Source organism: Melanostigma gelatinosum, assembly GCF_949748355.1.
Source record: "Melanostigma gelatinosum genome assembly, chromosome: 15".
NCBI lineage: Eukaryota > Metazoa > Chordata > Actinopteri > Perciformes > Zoarcidae > Melanostigma > Melanostigma gelatinosum.
Genome location: NC_136648.1, coordinates 21,399,167 through 21,413,613, shown reverse-complemented (window position 1 = coordinate 21,413,613; position 14,447 = coordinate 21,399,167). Strand labels below are relative to the sequence as shown.

Below are 14,447 nucleotides of genomic sequence, written 5' to 3'. Positions count from 1 at the left end.
AAGTCGCCAGCACTTGTTTGAAAAGTTCAGAGATTTTCAACTTAAAGCGCTCGCATCGGCTGCACAAAAAAGGCGGAGCGCCCAGAAAAAAAGCATCGGGCCTCTCCTCATTGAGAACAATTACAAAAAGAAGCTGTCGCTAAGAAAAACAGTGCTTTGTGGTCAAAGGCCCTGAGTGAATAATTTAAGATGGAGCCACACACTCACTCACTCACTCACTCACACACTTACACACACACACACACACAAGGGATCACATGATCTCATGGCGGAGATGATTAAAGGCGCTGCACACCACACAGGTGTTTTCAGCTGAGGACATCCTCCCTAACCAATCAACAACCAGCAAACACTATTGACCTGGTGTTGGTCCAGTGATCATTTTCAAATTTCATCTTCATTTCTGTAACTATTGTTCTTGAGTCACCACCATGTCTTTTAACGAAGCAGTCTAGTTAAGCTGCTCTGAGTCATGAGATGTTCTGTGGGGAAGACGTACCTCTTGGGACCTCGTATTCAATTGCACAACAAAGTCTTTCTGTGTCAAAAGGTGCTGGAAAATTTGAAAACCCTTCCTTCATGCAGCTTAACTTGGGTGTTTCATCTTTCTATTTGGACAATGAAAAAGTAGACGGGCTAACAAAGATGGATCACTGAGCAAAAACAAACTCCAATAGTTGGGAATTGAACTCTGGGCCTCATTGGGGGATTGACAGAAGGAATGGAGAGTCTACATCCCAACGGACTACTTCACACAGTCCCTCACAGAGCTGGAATATTGATTCAATTTTGCTTTGATTTATGTAACTGCAATGCACCTCAGGCCCAGCATTGTCCTGTCCCGCCCGCTTGAGTTTAACATGTGAAGCTCGGAGACAGCTCTGGCTTTATCTTGTGACAATACGCTCACCGAAGGAAATAAAGCTGCTTTAAAAAAAACCTTTTCAGCTCTTATGTATAACATGCCGTTCTTTGCCCTTCGAGAGTTTTACGTTTAATTTTGCCATTAGTCACACAGTTAGCCTTATTGGACTCCCCACCACCATGCATTTAATCTGCATTAGCATAGCCGTGACCAGTGTGGCCCATTCTTTATCAAACTCTACAGCTGACGGAAGCCTTTTTTCTGACTCATTCTGAGCTCAAGTGCAGAGCCATATAAACCTGCTCCGACGGGACGTTTCTGCAGAAGAAGAAGGACTTTGAACAATAGTCCTTTACACTAAAACATTAGTTTTGAGTTGTACATGAAAGAATTAGAAAATGAAAAGCAATGACGCCTGAATGAAATCATTGTCTTCCGTTGCTATTGAGCGATTTAACCGACGGTTATACTCACATAGTTTACTGGGGAAAAGTAGCAAAAGCAAAGACAAAAGACAAACAGCCCTGCATTATGAATCACAGTAGAATGTTGTCAAAGTAAGAAGTCTCAAAGACGGCTGGAGACACAATCTGTGATCAAGCTGAATGAACGGTTCGACCATCAATTAAAAACGCAGGTTTGCATCAAAGCCTCTCTCCCAACGTGATCGACAGCTCTGCATTATATTACAAGGTATTTCCCACATGTATCTCCTTTTTACACATCACATTAAATAAAGGACAAACTATTTACCATGTTAGAAATACCTCTCCTTATAATACGGCTCAATATAGCACCAGCACAAATGTGCAGCCCCGGGTAAACACACGGACAACTAAAGCAGCTCATTAACTTGAGTTGTGTTGCATCGCATTGCATCATTCAGGTGCTCCTGTGTTCCTGGTCACTGAGGGTGTTTTTATGTTGCAGCCGGTCAAAGCACTTCAGAACTGTTGGGTAGCAGGTCAAGTACACTGTAATGTCTATAATACCTTATATTAATAGACATGGGTGGCATAGAAAAGAGTGACTGACTTCTGCATATAGAATTTGAATGTGTTATAACAGTGATTATGATGCATTATTATAGTATTATTACAACTTTGGGATTTATTACACACTATGATCCTTGCAAAAATAATTGAACCAGCAATAATGAAGTATTACGATATTTGACCTGATAAATCACGATAAAATGCTCTATAATGTGTCATGGTTTTTGTTATAAACCATTTTGAATATCAATGAGTGCTTGTAACTACAGCTACACAGTGCTATTGAGCAGATTATAACGTGTCATTAGAATGTTTATGGTGCATTATATAAATGGATGTGCTGCCCAGAATGGTAACAACAGAAGTTATTATCATTTTGCAGAACAAAATAAATATATTAATAATTCCGTCCTTTCAGACACCCAAAAAGCCTGAAATGGCGACAATGTCCTTTCAAACTGCCGTCGCACCATCATCAACTGGAATCCTCCATGCTGAAACTGCAGCATCACTACTTCCTTCTGGAACGTGGTGGAGTAGAAATATGAGGTCAAATAGATTCAGTGAACCCGAACCCTCATCCATAACACAAACAGGGCCTTGGCAGTGTGGACCAGCATTTAGTCGCTCCCCCATCAACTGCTTTCAGGCAAGACATGTCCATTCATGTGGTAGCTTTCAACAAATAATTATATATTTGTAATGAAATACATTTGTATGCCAAAGGAAATCAGCTGTAGTGAATAGCGCAGCCCTGACCAAGCCTTTTCTCTCTCTCTCTATCTCTCTCTCTCTCTCGCTCTCTCGCTCTCTCTCGCTCTCTCGCTCTCTCTCTCTCTCTCTCTCTCTCTCTCTCTCTCTCTCTCTCTCTCTCTCTCTCTGAGCTTGGGATGTTTGCAAAGTGAAGTTCAGTCAAATTAATCATTCTGTCAGACAATGAGAGCAGAGCACCCCAGGGCTAAAAGGGAGACAAGGCCTTTCAGCAAGAAGAAGAATACGCCTGTGCCACAGTATATGTTTTCTGGGCTTGTTATGCATTTTCACTCAGGGAGGCGGGAGGCGGGGGGGGGGGGGGGGGGGGGGTTATGTAGTGAAATGGGCTCTCGCTCTCTCCCCGGCGCCAGGGAATATATCTATCGTTCCGGGGAGCCATCTCCCATAAGAGGGGATAAATGGATGTAGCTGAAGGTGAGGACAATGCAGCAACATCACATTTAGAGGCTTATTCATCACGTTCATAGGTGGTGCCGGCCTCTGCCCAAATGTTGCCTTTTCACAGCGCGCTGGTAAAGGAGCCGTTGCTGGCCTTGCACGCACCCCAACACTTGTCATACTTCATATCAAATTTGTGTCTCCGTGTTTGTGCCTAAAATAGATAATACGGGGGGGTCGCATGCATCGCTCAACTGGAAATGAACGATTGATCATTTGTGATTTGTGTATCACCAGCGTTACCTTGGGTTCTTGGAAGAAAAGCATTGTTTTTCTCTCCATGGTGAACGGAGAATCAAAAGACGGAGGAAAGTCTAAATGAATTGATGTAAGTGGGGGGGGGGGGGGCTACATCAAAACATCCGTTCACAGACTCACACAACAGAATAATCCAAGACTCGTTCATCCAGCAGCTCCTTTGTCTCCATTCTTTGATTCTTCCTTCACCGTGGAGGCACGCGAGACCAACATGGGGTGAGATGTACAAATGGTAATTCTGTGGCTGAAATGGGCCTTTTATTGCTATTTTTCTTTATAAAATTCAATGAACTTGATTTAGAAGCAGCTCTATTGAGTCCTTGTCTTGAGTGTCCTCACTAATATTAAGCTCTTTACAAGGTTCAAGACTTGGAATTCAACGGTCATCATCGGCTTTTCCACACTGTAATCACCTCCCATCACTTGTGACATTGTGAACTCAGTCCCTGCATCTTTTTACAACAGTGTTGTTTGTCTCGTCTTAAGCCCCCTGCACCTCGATACATGTTGGCATGGATGACCCACTCGAGTCACCTTTCGGTAAAAGTCGTGGTCTTAGTCAGTACCTGGTGACCTTTTTGTGACATGTTCTGAAGTCTGGATTCCGTCACACTAACATAAAGGCTCGAGCAGCACAAGGTTAAACAAACAGAAGTACTCTGGACGTGATCACTCTTTTATGCCCAAGGAAAATAAAAAGGCACAAAATCGTACGAATGACCCAATCTTAAGTTGTTCAGCAGATCCTGCATATTTTAGAGCCGTCTTTCATTTATGACGTCCCGTTGCTGTGAGGGGAAATACTGGTTTATAAAAGAAGTGTTTCCACCGCAGTGAGGAGAACACGGGGCTCTGTGCTCCACATATCTCACGTGGTATCAGTAATGGTCCTGCCATGTCTGAAGAAAGCCATTACGGAACATGTACGAGATGGAGACCTATGTTTGAAGGCCAGAACAACATAACTCTACCTGATGGATGAAGCCAGCGGTACTACACGTTGCTTGTCTGGAAAAGGTTCGTTTTGTCGCCGCAAACTACCTGAACTACAAATCAACAGGTAGCAGCAGTGCTTTTGAGTCGTGTTTGCCGCTTCCTCACATCTGCTCACCGCACCTGAGAACAGCTGGGGAGGGAACATGCTCCCGGTCGACTCCCGGCTCCCAACATGGCGGCTCGTTTAGAAACGTTGTCTTGTATTTTGAAAAGAGCTCACTGAAATGTGTTTTTGGAAAATATTTGAGGCAAGAAGAATGGATCTGTTTTAATTTTAGATTTGACACATTTTAGATGGAGCACGGTTAGTTTCCAGAGGTGGGGAGTCGCAATAAGCAATGGTTTATGGGATGAGTAATTCATGTACAAGTGTTTAGTGTTTTATCGTCACAATTCATCTCACAGTTGATTGGTTCAATGCTTAAAACCTCAATGGAGTGAATGAATGGGGAACTCATCTCAGGACCAGCAGCTGCTCAAAAGGTGGACAAGTACTGTTGAGCTCGTTAAACATTACCCATAACTATAACTTCATACTCTCAACACAGCACAAGCCCGTTGTCCACTGCTGCTTTGTTAAATACAGTGATTTGTTTGGTTCACGACATAATTCTCACATAAGGCTCCTTCAGCTTTTGCTACACAAGTTCTTTGAAGTTCACAGAGCTGCATTCACCTTTTATACTATCTTCCTTTCATATCTCAATTTATCTTTCTCATACATGCCCGTGAAAAAAACCCAGTTCCCCTCTTCCGTGTCTGTGGTTGGAAGGCGACGTGTCTGTCACAAGCATTACAGATATACCTCCTGGATGAGCGTGTGAGCGCAGCGGGGGCGGTCATAGTGATGTATGGCTGCAATCCCGCCACTGCGGCGTGACGCGGCCGTCAGTTGCCATCGGAGCCCAGATGATTTATATGCCTGCTCCCTGCTAATGGCCCAATATCAGTGATGTTAATGCTAATGGCCTGATCCAGCAGCCGTACGCAAAGAAATCTGCTACTCATTGATACAAATGACACTTTAACTCGCTTGGCTTTCATGATTTGATGTTTGTAATGATAAAAAATGATTTCATGTTGACAGCCATGACCAGAGGATAAGTGAGGGGGATTGTCCGATCTGTTAAAAAGCGGCCGATTGTTCCTCCAACCCGTCTTTGAACCGCTACCTCTCTCCCACTGCGGCGCATGATGGATGTTTCCTCTTGCTCATGTGTCCCATTGCAGTTGTCCATATGTTGTGCTTCATCTACCACAGACTATTTGTTGCGCCGGATAAGACGCCGGGTCGTCGGCCAGGGAAGCAAGATGCATGTGCGGCGTTTGATAGGCCGTGCAGTGCATCGCAATGAAAGAGCCTTCGTACACGGGTGACTTCCTCGGGGCAGAGGAGATGGGCGTTATTGATTTTGGCAGAAGATGAATGGAGAGGAGTCAATATATCCTGCGCTTTAAAGAAGACTACGAACAGTATGGAAGAATTCTCTTAAGCTTAACTAAAGTGCTCGGGGGTGTTTGAGTGGAATGTTTTATCCACTAGATGACTGGTTCTGCAGTGCTTGAGAAAACTGTTACGAATTGGGCTCAACACAGACTTTTAAAAGTGAAAATATGGTTGCCATTTTTAGTCACAATAAATATTGAATGATTAAGAAACCATGCACTTATACGTCAGCTTAATAATGAGAATCCTTTGAATGGCGGGTGCTCCGGTTCTTGCAGCCTCCTCCTCGGTATGCCGTTGAGCTGCCATGCTGGTCCAGCCCTCGTGGTTCTGTAGGACGGGCTATCTGTAACTGGAGAGCTTGAAGTGTCCCTTATCGAGGTGTAGTACAATGTTTGCCTGCATCAGTTTCCGTCCAGCTCCAAGATGCTTGGGGATCCTTTCCCCTCTCGAAATGATCCTTCTTTTCGTTCAGGTTCTTTATCAGTGGGATCAACTTTGTGTTTGTGATGTTAAAATATTCACCCCACAACCCAATTATTTCGCCATTGTGAGTAAAACCGATGCAGCAACGAATTCCCAACATGGTCATGTGCAGCCTTGTCTGGTTCTGTAACAGCAATATTTAAACAGCATTAATGCAACAAATATTCAAAATGTATTTATTTTTGTAGTGCACTTGTTGTCGTTTGCTGTCCCTATTTTAATACATTAAAATGTTGTTGCCACTGATGGCAACCAAAAGCTAAGTATTGGTTGCCACTTTCTCAAAATGGTTGCCAATGGCAAACCTTACTGTCGAGCCCTGCATCAATAACGCAGCTATTTCTGAATTGCCTCCCAACGCTTTGCCCTCTGTAAATGATCCTTTAGACTGTTTCTCTGACAAAAATGTAGAGCGGCGTTGCACCTGCTGGGGTCCAATCATCCTCTAATCCGTAATGATCCAGAGAGAAGAATGCCCAAAATCTGAATGCAGATGGTGAAAATCAACCTTTAAATTCACCTTGACAGTCTTTTTTTTTTTAAAGAGAACTACGTAATCCTTCTTCTCTAACATCATCAGCAGCAATGCCATTAATGTACATACAGTATACTCTTTTAATAGGCTGATCTGACTCACTGCAGAATAGCTCTCTTTTATCAGGTGATATTCCTGAAGCCTTGAAAACTGTCTGGATACCAACTACAGACCAATATCAGACCTTCCCTTTGTAAGTAAAATAACTGAAACACTTCTTCATCTCAAATGGTAGCTTTGATGAGTTCACATCACCCACATTTACTCCGCTCTGTCGCCAAGCAACTACGGTTCCACGTATTATCTCTGCAAGAGACAACGGTCAACTGTTAATTCAAGAACATTTTTGACCGGTTACGCATGTCGGCCTATTGGTTTATTTACAAACTCTGTGGCCTGGTGTGTGTGGGAAACAGCTGGACACTCACACATAGTGTGTCCAGCTGTTTAACTCAGAAGTGAATGAAAGAGCGGACATATGAGTATCTCGAACGTTTCAATTCAGAGTCGATGTGTCATCTGGCCAGCTGTTGTGATCGGCCTGTATAGAGATCACCGATCAAACTGTTTGGAAAGAGTATCAGCCGATATCGATCGGAGCGCCCTGATCAAAATGCGGCAATAATCTTCAGCAAAGCATGCAGAAAACAGAATAAAAGGTTAGAAATGAGAAACGGCAAAATTGGATTTCCCTATCGCCAAAGCACAGTGTGTCAGTGCAGCGCTGGAGTAAAAGACAAGTTTAGTTTTTCAGTAAATAAATATATCTTAAAATTAGTGCTGGGCAAGTTAACGCGTTAATTTCACGTTAACGCATTCATTAATTAATGCCGACACTTATTTTATTGCGCGTTAACGCATTTTTTTAAATTTATTATAATTTTTTTTTTTTTTTTTTTTAATTGAAAGACAAGAGACAATACATATACATAACAACAAGAGGATGACAAGAACAGTGGGATAAAAGCCAGCAAACATCCTACAGTCAGTTGCGGTAAAGTCAGCAGACAGTCCGATCTCCGTGGTCAACTCAGCAGACACTTACATGTTAGTGCACCTATATGCTGACATTCACCGTAAACGCATTCAAACGGCACAGATCGGGAGCGAGCGAAGGACTTTGAAAGTTAGCGGAAACATTAACGTGAGACAACATCCGGTTCTTCAGAAGAACATCCGGTTTTCAGAATAAGATGCCAACAAAGTATGAATTATATTCACATTAAGTATGAAACATACTGACTGCATCTCGTGAACCAAATGTTCTTGCCCTTTTGTTCATATAGCAGTACTTTTAAAATAAAAGGGCGCAATACACTACTTTTGAATTCATTATTGAACTTTGCCATAACAATGCGATTAATCGCGATTAATCGCATTGTTAAATATTTTGTTAAATATTTGAATCGTTGCCCAGCACTACTTAAAATGTAACCAGTTAGTTAGCCGGCTAACAGTGGTGAAACACTTCGTCTCACCAGTCTTCACTCTTCTTGTACAAACAGCTTTATTGGCTTCTTTTTGGTTGTGAACATGAGGCTGCTGTTGTGTCTGAGACAACAGTTGGATTATGCCTCATTATGCATGAATCACGTCCTACTCATTGCCAAATGAGGCCATTTCCCACGTGATACAACTTGAATACTCCTAATTACAGAATTGCCCTTTCTCTGCGAGGTTACAGCTTCAAAATGAAGAAATTAATCCTCCAGTAGTCATCATTCTCACAGCTTTCTCCCCGTTTGATCGCTTCATGATCTCCGTACGGCCTTGACGAGGCGGTAGGCGCCACGTCTCTTTGTACTGTTTTAATTAGATGTGATGAACAGCAATGGGGTGTATTCTCCGTTCTCATTACAGACGCGTTGCCCTGCTTGGTTTTGTACATCATCGGAATGAGGTCCGCCGTCCGTGTCGTGCAGGAACTCTGTGCTACAACGAGAGAACGTTGCAGGAATTGATGAAAATTGGTTTTAGGTTTGATGCAATTTCCAAAGAGACGTATCTGGGGTAGGGCACTGATATGAAAAGTATAACTGTTCAGTGTATTCAAGTGAGATGTTGGCCTTCGCTTTCATCAAACACTGAAGACTTGCCTTCTATACTTCCCTATTTCCGAATATAATTTATGTTAATTTCCTGTGTGCGTTTCTTTTCCTGTAGATCGGCTCCACTTTGATCTAACACCGGAGACTCGCTTCTGTCTCCTGTCATCGAAGATAATATTAATATTTATCAAATATTCCTCCCGATTCTTCAGCTGAAGTAAGCAGGAATGAGATGTAGAGGCGCCCCTTTGATCAAACGCTATGATCGTAAATTACATTAAAATAACACATTAGAAGCTTTTTCCCTGTTTGTTTTTCCCAGACGAGGTGGCGAACTCCCCTGCAAGGCCTGCATTCATACGCATGTGTTTGTCTTCTGTGTTGCTGCAGGTATGGTGAACTACAGCGAGGTGTCCGGCTACCCGCTCGTTCAGCACTGGAGTCTTCGCTCGGTGCTCTACCACGTCAAACTCAATCAGTGGGTTCTCTCTCAAGGTAAGTCACTCTGCGCTTCTGGCAATTCATGATCTATTTATACATGTTATCATATTGTTTATTGATGCTGCAGGAGACTACAAGTTCTGTCGGGGGTCTCTGTGACATAAACTCTCACGCCGTCGGCCTTCTATTATTCATCCCATTGTAATTAATGTGACACAAGAAGGTTAGCGGCTCATCATAACAACTCCGCTGCTTTGTTTAATTAATTAGTTTTGATCAGCTCTGTGATTCAATTTTCCTTTTGGTAGTCATCCCATCTTGTGCTTTAAGTAACTGTAGTGACATCATCGCTCATCTTTCTTTCAATCTTTTTATTTGCAGTTTACACAGGTTACATGCGACATGCCACTCACAAACAGAACAGCACGCAACATACCTGCCAACCACACGAACATCCGGACACAAAAATACAAAAATACAAACAAAAACATCCAAAAAAACAACAAAGAAAACATAGACCATCATCCTCCTACTAGATGAACATTGTGAACCTAGCTCCCCGGGTGTCCCTCGGAACCCGAAGTTACAAAAGCCTCCCTCCGACACACATCCACACATTTTACATGCCAAATATTGTCCTCTACATGAATAACATGCAACATGGTGGCCAACCACACAGACAGTCGCACACAGTGACAAACAAAATATTGTGGACTTTCTTCCTTCACTGAGTCACTTGGATCCCACGGTTGCAAAACCTCTTAGTAGGATTTCGGCATATTCCTCTCCAATAAAATCCATAACAGGGTCCCAAACAGAGAAGAACCCATCTATGTCTCCATGGAGAACATGTGTGAGCCTTTCCAGTGGGATTAATTGAAGAACATCATAGAGCCAACTTGAAGCAGATGGTTTTGCATCATCTAGCCAGTGCTGTCAGATTGATAACCGTGCACAGTACCATAGAAGACTGAGGGTTCTTTTATATCTGTTGAATGCAGGTGAGGCAGCGTCTAGGCCCAGAATGCATTGTAGAGGATTGAGCTCAATAGGACACTGTGTTATGGAGGATATTTGGATTCCAATTTCAACCCAAAATGTATGAATTCCCGGGCAGAACCACATTAAGTGCACGTAGGTGCCTACATGCTTGCACCTGACACATACTCCGGAGCAGTCCTTGTCATATTTGCTCCTGCAGTATGGGGTAGTTTGTAATTCATGTACGATCTTAAACTGAGTTTCTTGGGATTTGTAATTACGACATATTCTTTTGCGGTTTAACACGATTGTTTTCCATTGGTGATCAGTGATTGCAGTTTAAAGGTCTGGTTCCCATGATTTCCTGCAGCTGTGAGTACTTCTATTGCTTAAAGAGAACAGTTTATAGTAAATGGAGCTTATTGTTTTGCTCTTCAGCTGACAGACCTGGTGAATGATTGTCTAACTGCTCTGGTCCATGACCTGTCTTATATTGGGCTATAGAGTTTAAGAAACTGCGTTTCAGGGTGGGTTTTTATCCCGACACGTAGAAAGAACTGAAAAAGGTAGTTGGTGCCGTAACAGTTATAATGCCGTTAATCACAAACAAAGTCGATTGTTTTTGACAATGTATTTTTTTTTTAAAGAAATTATAATAAGAATGGATCACTTTATCTAAATTTCTTCCAAGTGCGCACACATGTTGGCAGTATATTTACATTTTTACAACCTCTCTTGACCGAACAGTTTCAATTTTGGGCATGTGACTGTTGGTCACACCCGAGTCATTCATGGCAGAATCATCCACAGAATCTAATGTTTTTTACAGAATCGAGTTACTGCAAATGGTTCAGTTTAGTGAGATTTTAAATGAAACATAAAGTGATTTTGTCTAAATATCACTATTGTTAAGCTTTATTTATTCATATATCTGACGATAATTTATGTTTTTTTACAGTTTCTTGCTATGATAGTGTAATTTTATTTTATTTTTAAGAAAACGTGACTTTCGTATTGTGGGTCTCAGATCAGTAAAAGTCCAAAAGTACTCGTGTCACAATATATGAAATAAAAATAAAATAAAAACGTAAAGTAAAAGTACTCATTGGGCAGAATGGTCCAATTCAGAAAAAAATGCATTCTTGAAATATGAATAAGTGTAATTAAATGTGGGGCCTGGTAGCAGTCAAGTCTTATCCTTATCCTTTATAATAAATCATAATGCATTTGTGAGTTGAAAGCTAGCTAATACATGTGGAGGAATACAATGCCTCTAAATGTAGGCCTGGTGGAGGAGAAGTATTGAGTAGCAGGAAATGGAAACACTCAAGTTGAGTACAAGTACCTCAAAATTGTACTTAGGTACAGTACTTGAGTAAATGGAAATGTCTGAGGATAAAAACAAAGTCTCCTGTTATCAGCAGCAGTTTTATGGTAATACAGTTCTTGAACATGTGAAGACCGTCACCTCAGGGTGCATTGGAGGCAATGTTGTGATGCAGTGTTAAAAGGTTCAAGTTGGGTCCATCATATCAAATTAAGCCCTTGTTGAAACAGTCAATTATGCAGCGATTGTGGCGCTGCTGCTCAGCTGCAGTCCTCAGAGAGAGAACCCTGAAAGGCAGTAAATGGGTCGGGGTCGAGTTCCCTTTAATCACAAATTAGCAGAATGTCACTTCAAAGGGGCACAAACCAAAAAGCTGCTCGACAAGCAGAGCCAAACAAGAGGGCCCTCCGGCTGTTCTAATCACAACCTCAACGGCTCTGTTAATGGTATGATGTATAATCATGTTTAATGTACAGCAGATCCAGAGGCACACATCTGTCTTGGGGTGCTTATGAAGACAGGTGTGTCCGGACAAAAGGAACATGATTCTCTCTCAGCAACCACATACTAATAAAAATGCATGGGAGTAATTGACCTTTCTATTCCTCCATGTTATAAGTTACTGTAATAAACATAGCTTGGGGTGTCCAACATGGTAACATCCTATTGTTTACAGAAGAGATCCTTTGAGTTGGAGTCGGTCCTGGATAAAGCAGTACAGGTCTTACAGACATCGCTCACACAGCTTTCCTTCTAAGCAGTACATGTTTAGAGTGGGGTTGAGCTGTCAGCATGTCTGAGGTCAAAGGTCAAAGGGGCGGAGCTCTGTCCAGTCCGGTGAAGACGCCACTAACTGCCTTTGTGGTTTCAAATGTACAGTCGGATACACAGAGCAGGTGTTGGTGGAAATTGGCTTCATGATGATTTTGTCAAAAGATGAAGCAATTATAAAAAGAGAAGTGGAGCAGACTGACATGTGGAGCAAAGTGTGGCCGTGAAGTTAACACCATTGTTTTATTCCGTTTTCGGGCATCCGTGATGTCGACATCGCCACTCATACAGCACAGCTGTTGTCATTAACCTGCATTTATGTTGAACATGAATGATTTGGCGAGCCGGGGCCGGCTGCCTCTCTCCTCACCAGATGTTGGCAGCAATGCTGTTTGCCAACTGAGACGAGGAAGAACAAGAACATATGTCGGCGTTTTGATGTCGTTAGGTTCCTGTGCGGGCAGGGGTCTCTCCACAAATGTCCCGGAAACGCTAGTTTGGGGGCTTTCACATGGAGAACTGGATGAGCCTCAATGTGTATCATGTAGTCTTAGAGAAAGAGTTTGGAGCCGTGTATACCAGCTGCTGAAACAAGACAGAACAACAACAAAACCGATCATCATGACACTAACAATCAGCAACCGGTACAGCCGGCAAAAACAAGTGATCTCTAAAATGTATGTTCCCTAGTTTGTTCTGCTGATCAGATATGTGACTCGAAGCCATGATACGATCCAAACCGTGATTTTTGTGACCCCTTGCCCCCCCTACACATTCCTTAGTGTGACTTTCTCATTTCCATATGTGCTTTTTTTATTCTTTTTCTTTTCAAAACAATCCACCATGTGTTCTCTGCTGCTGGTGGTTTATTACTTTTAAGCCCACATACACATACTAATAAGTCCACATCCATGATTTATTTATGTGTGCAGAAGAGTTCTTCATTGGCTCTATCTCAGTCTGAGAAGTGCAGATTTAAAACTTCCTACAGATGGTAGAACCGGCTCATTGTGACAGCAGTGATTAACTTCTCTCACATTGGCATCATCATGTAAAACTAAGATCGCTTCAGAATCCAGCTTGGTTTTACATCACAGGACCGTGTTTAAAAGTGAAAGAATGGAGTTGGGTAGAAAGGAGGTCTGCATTCACAATATGTGTAAATAATTTCCTTCCCTGTGTCTGGCTGATAGCCTGTCGTACATACATCACCATGGCTTTGTATCCACAGAGAGACCAAGGCGTCCTGACAGCACCTGCCATGGAAACTCCACAGAATAAGATAACTGTGGGGAGGTATTTAGTGAAGCAATGCTTCTTCTGAAGGCTGCTCCCGGCTGCTGACACGCCGAGATGACGCTGAACGTTTGCCTCACGAGATAACTCGGGTTGTCCTGTCGACAAGTGAAAATCTCTTAGAAAATCTACATTTGTTTATTCTCCCTGACTGGAAGGACATGTGCGATTTAGTCATTCGTTTTTTTTTTCTTGCCATGTTTTAAACGCATGCATTATTCATAAAATCCATCATGATAGTCACCCCTGCTGCAAATACAGCCATGACACCTCTAATGCGTTCCCAACGGTGCCGCTGGGCTTTCAAAGTGTCTGCCGAGGAAACCGTTTCTATTTCCCCTTCGCTCAGAAGCGTCCCAGCAGAATTTCTTTCTTTCTTCCCACTTTATCTCTTCATATTGTAACAGCCAGCGGAGGGGGTCAAGGCGACTGATTTCTAATCTCCGATAGCGAAGCCTCCATCGCTCATCTCTGTCTCTCACTCCACCGGTAAGAACGAGTGAAGCACGACGCCGAGGTATTAATCCTGCTTCTCCCCGAAATGATAATGACGAATTGCTGTTTTGCTATATTCACTGAGATGGAACCCCGGTGAGCGCGTGGTCAGTTTGTTACGGATGGGATCAAACATGCTTTCTCTTTATGTTCTGGTTCTGCCGCTCTGTCAAATGACTTTGCTCCAAAACGCGAAGTGTTCTTCTTCCCCGCCCAGAGAATCCACAGTTGCACTGGTTTACAGACGTCCTGTCATCCCACCATTGTGGCTGTCCTTTCAGCTTAGGCCTCTCC

The 14,447-nt window shown here is 42.7% G+C and overlaps 1 protein-coding gene across 1 annotated transcript in view; it reads left to right on the top strand.

Moving 5' to 3' along the window:
• The window catches only part of astn1 (astrotactin 1), a gene marked incomplete at its 5' end in the record, with an annotated part of 390,125 nt that overhangs the window by 224,967 nt on the left and 150,711 nt on the right, over positions 1-14,447 (top strand). The window contains one exon of the mRNA XM_079284766.1: positions 9,233-9,337. Within this exon, the coding sequence (XP_079140892.1) occupies positions 9,233-9,337 (105 nt within the window). The remainder of the gene's footprint in view (positions 1-9,232; positions 9,338-14,447) is intronic.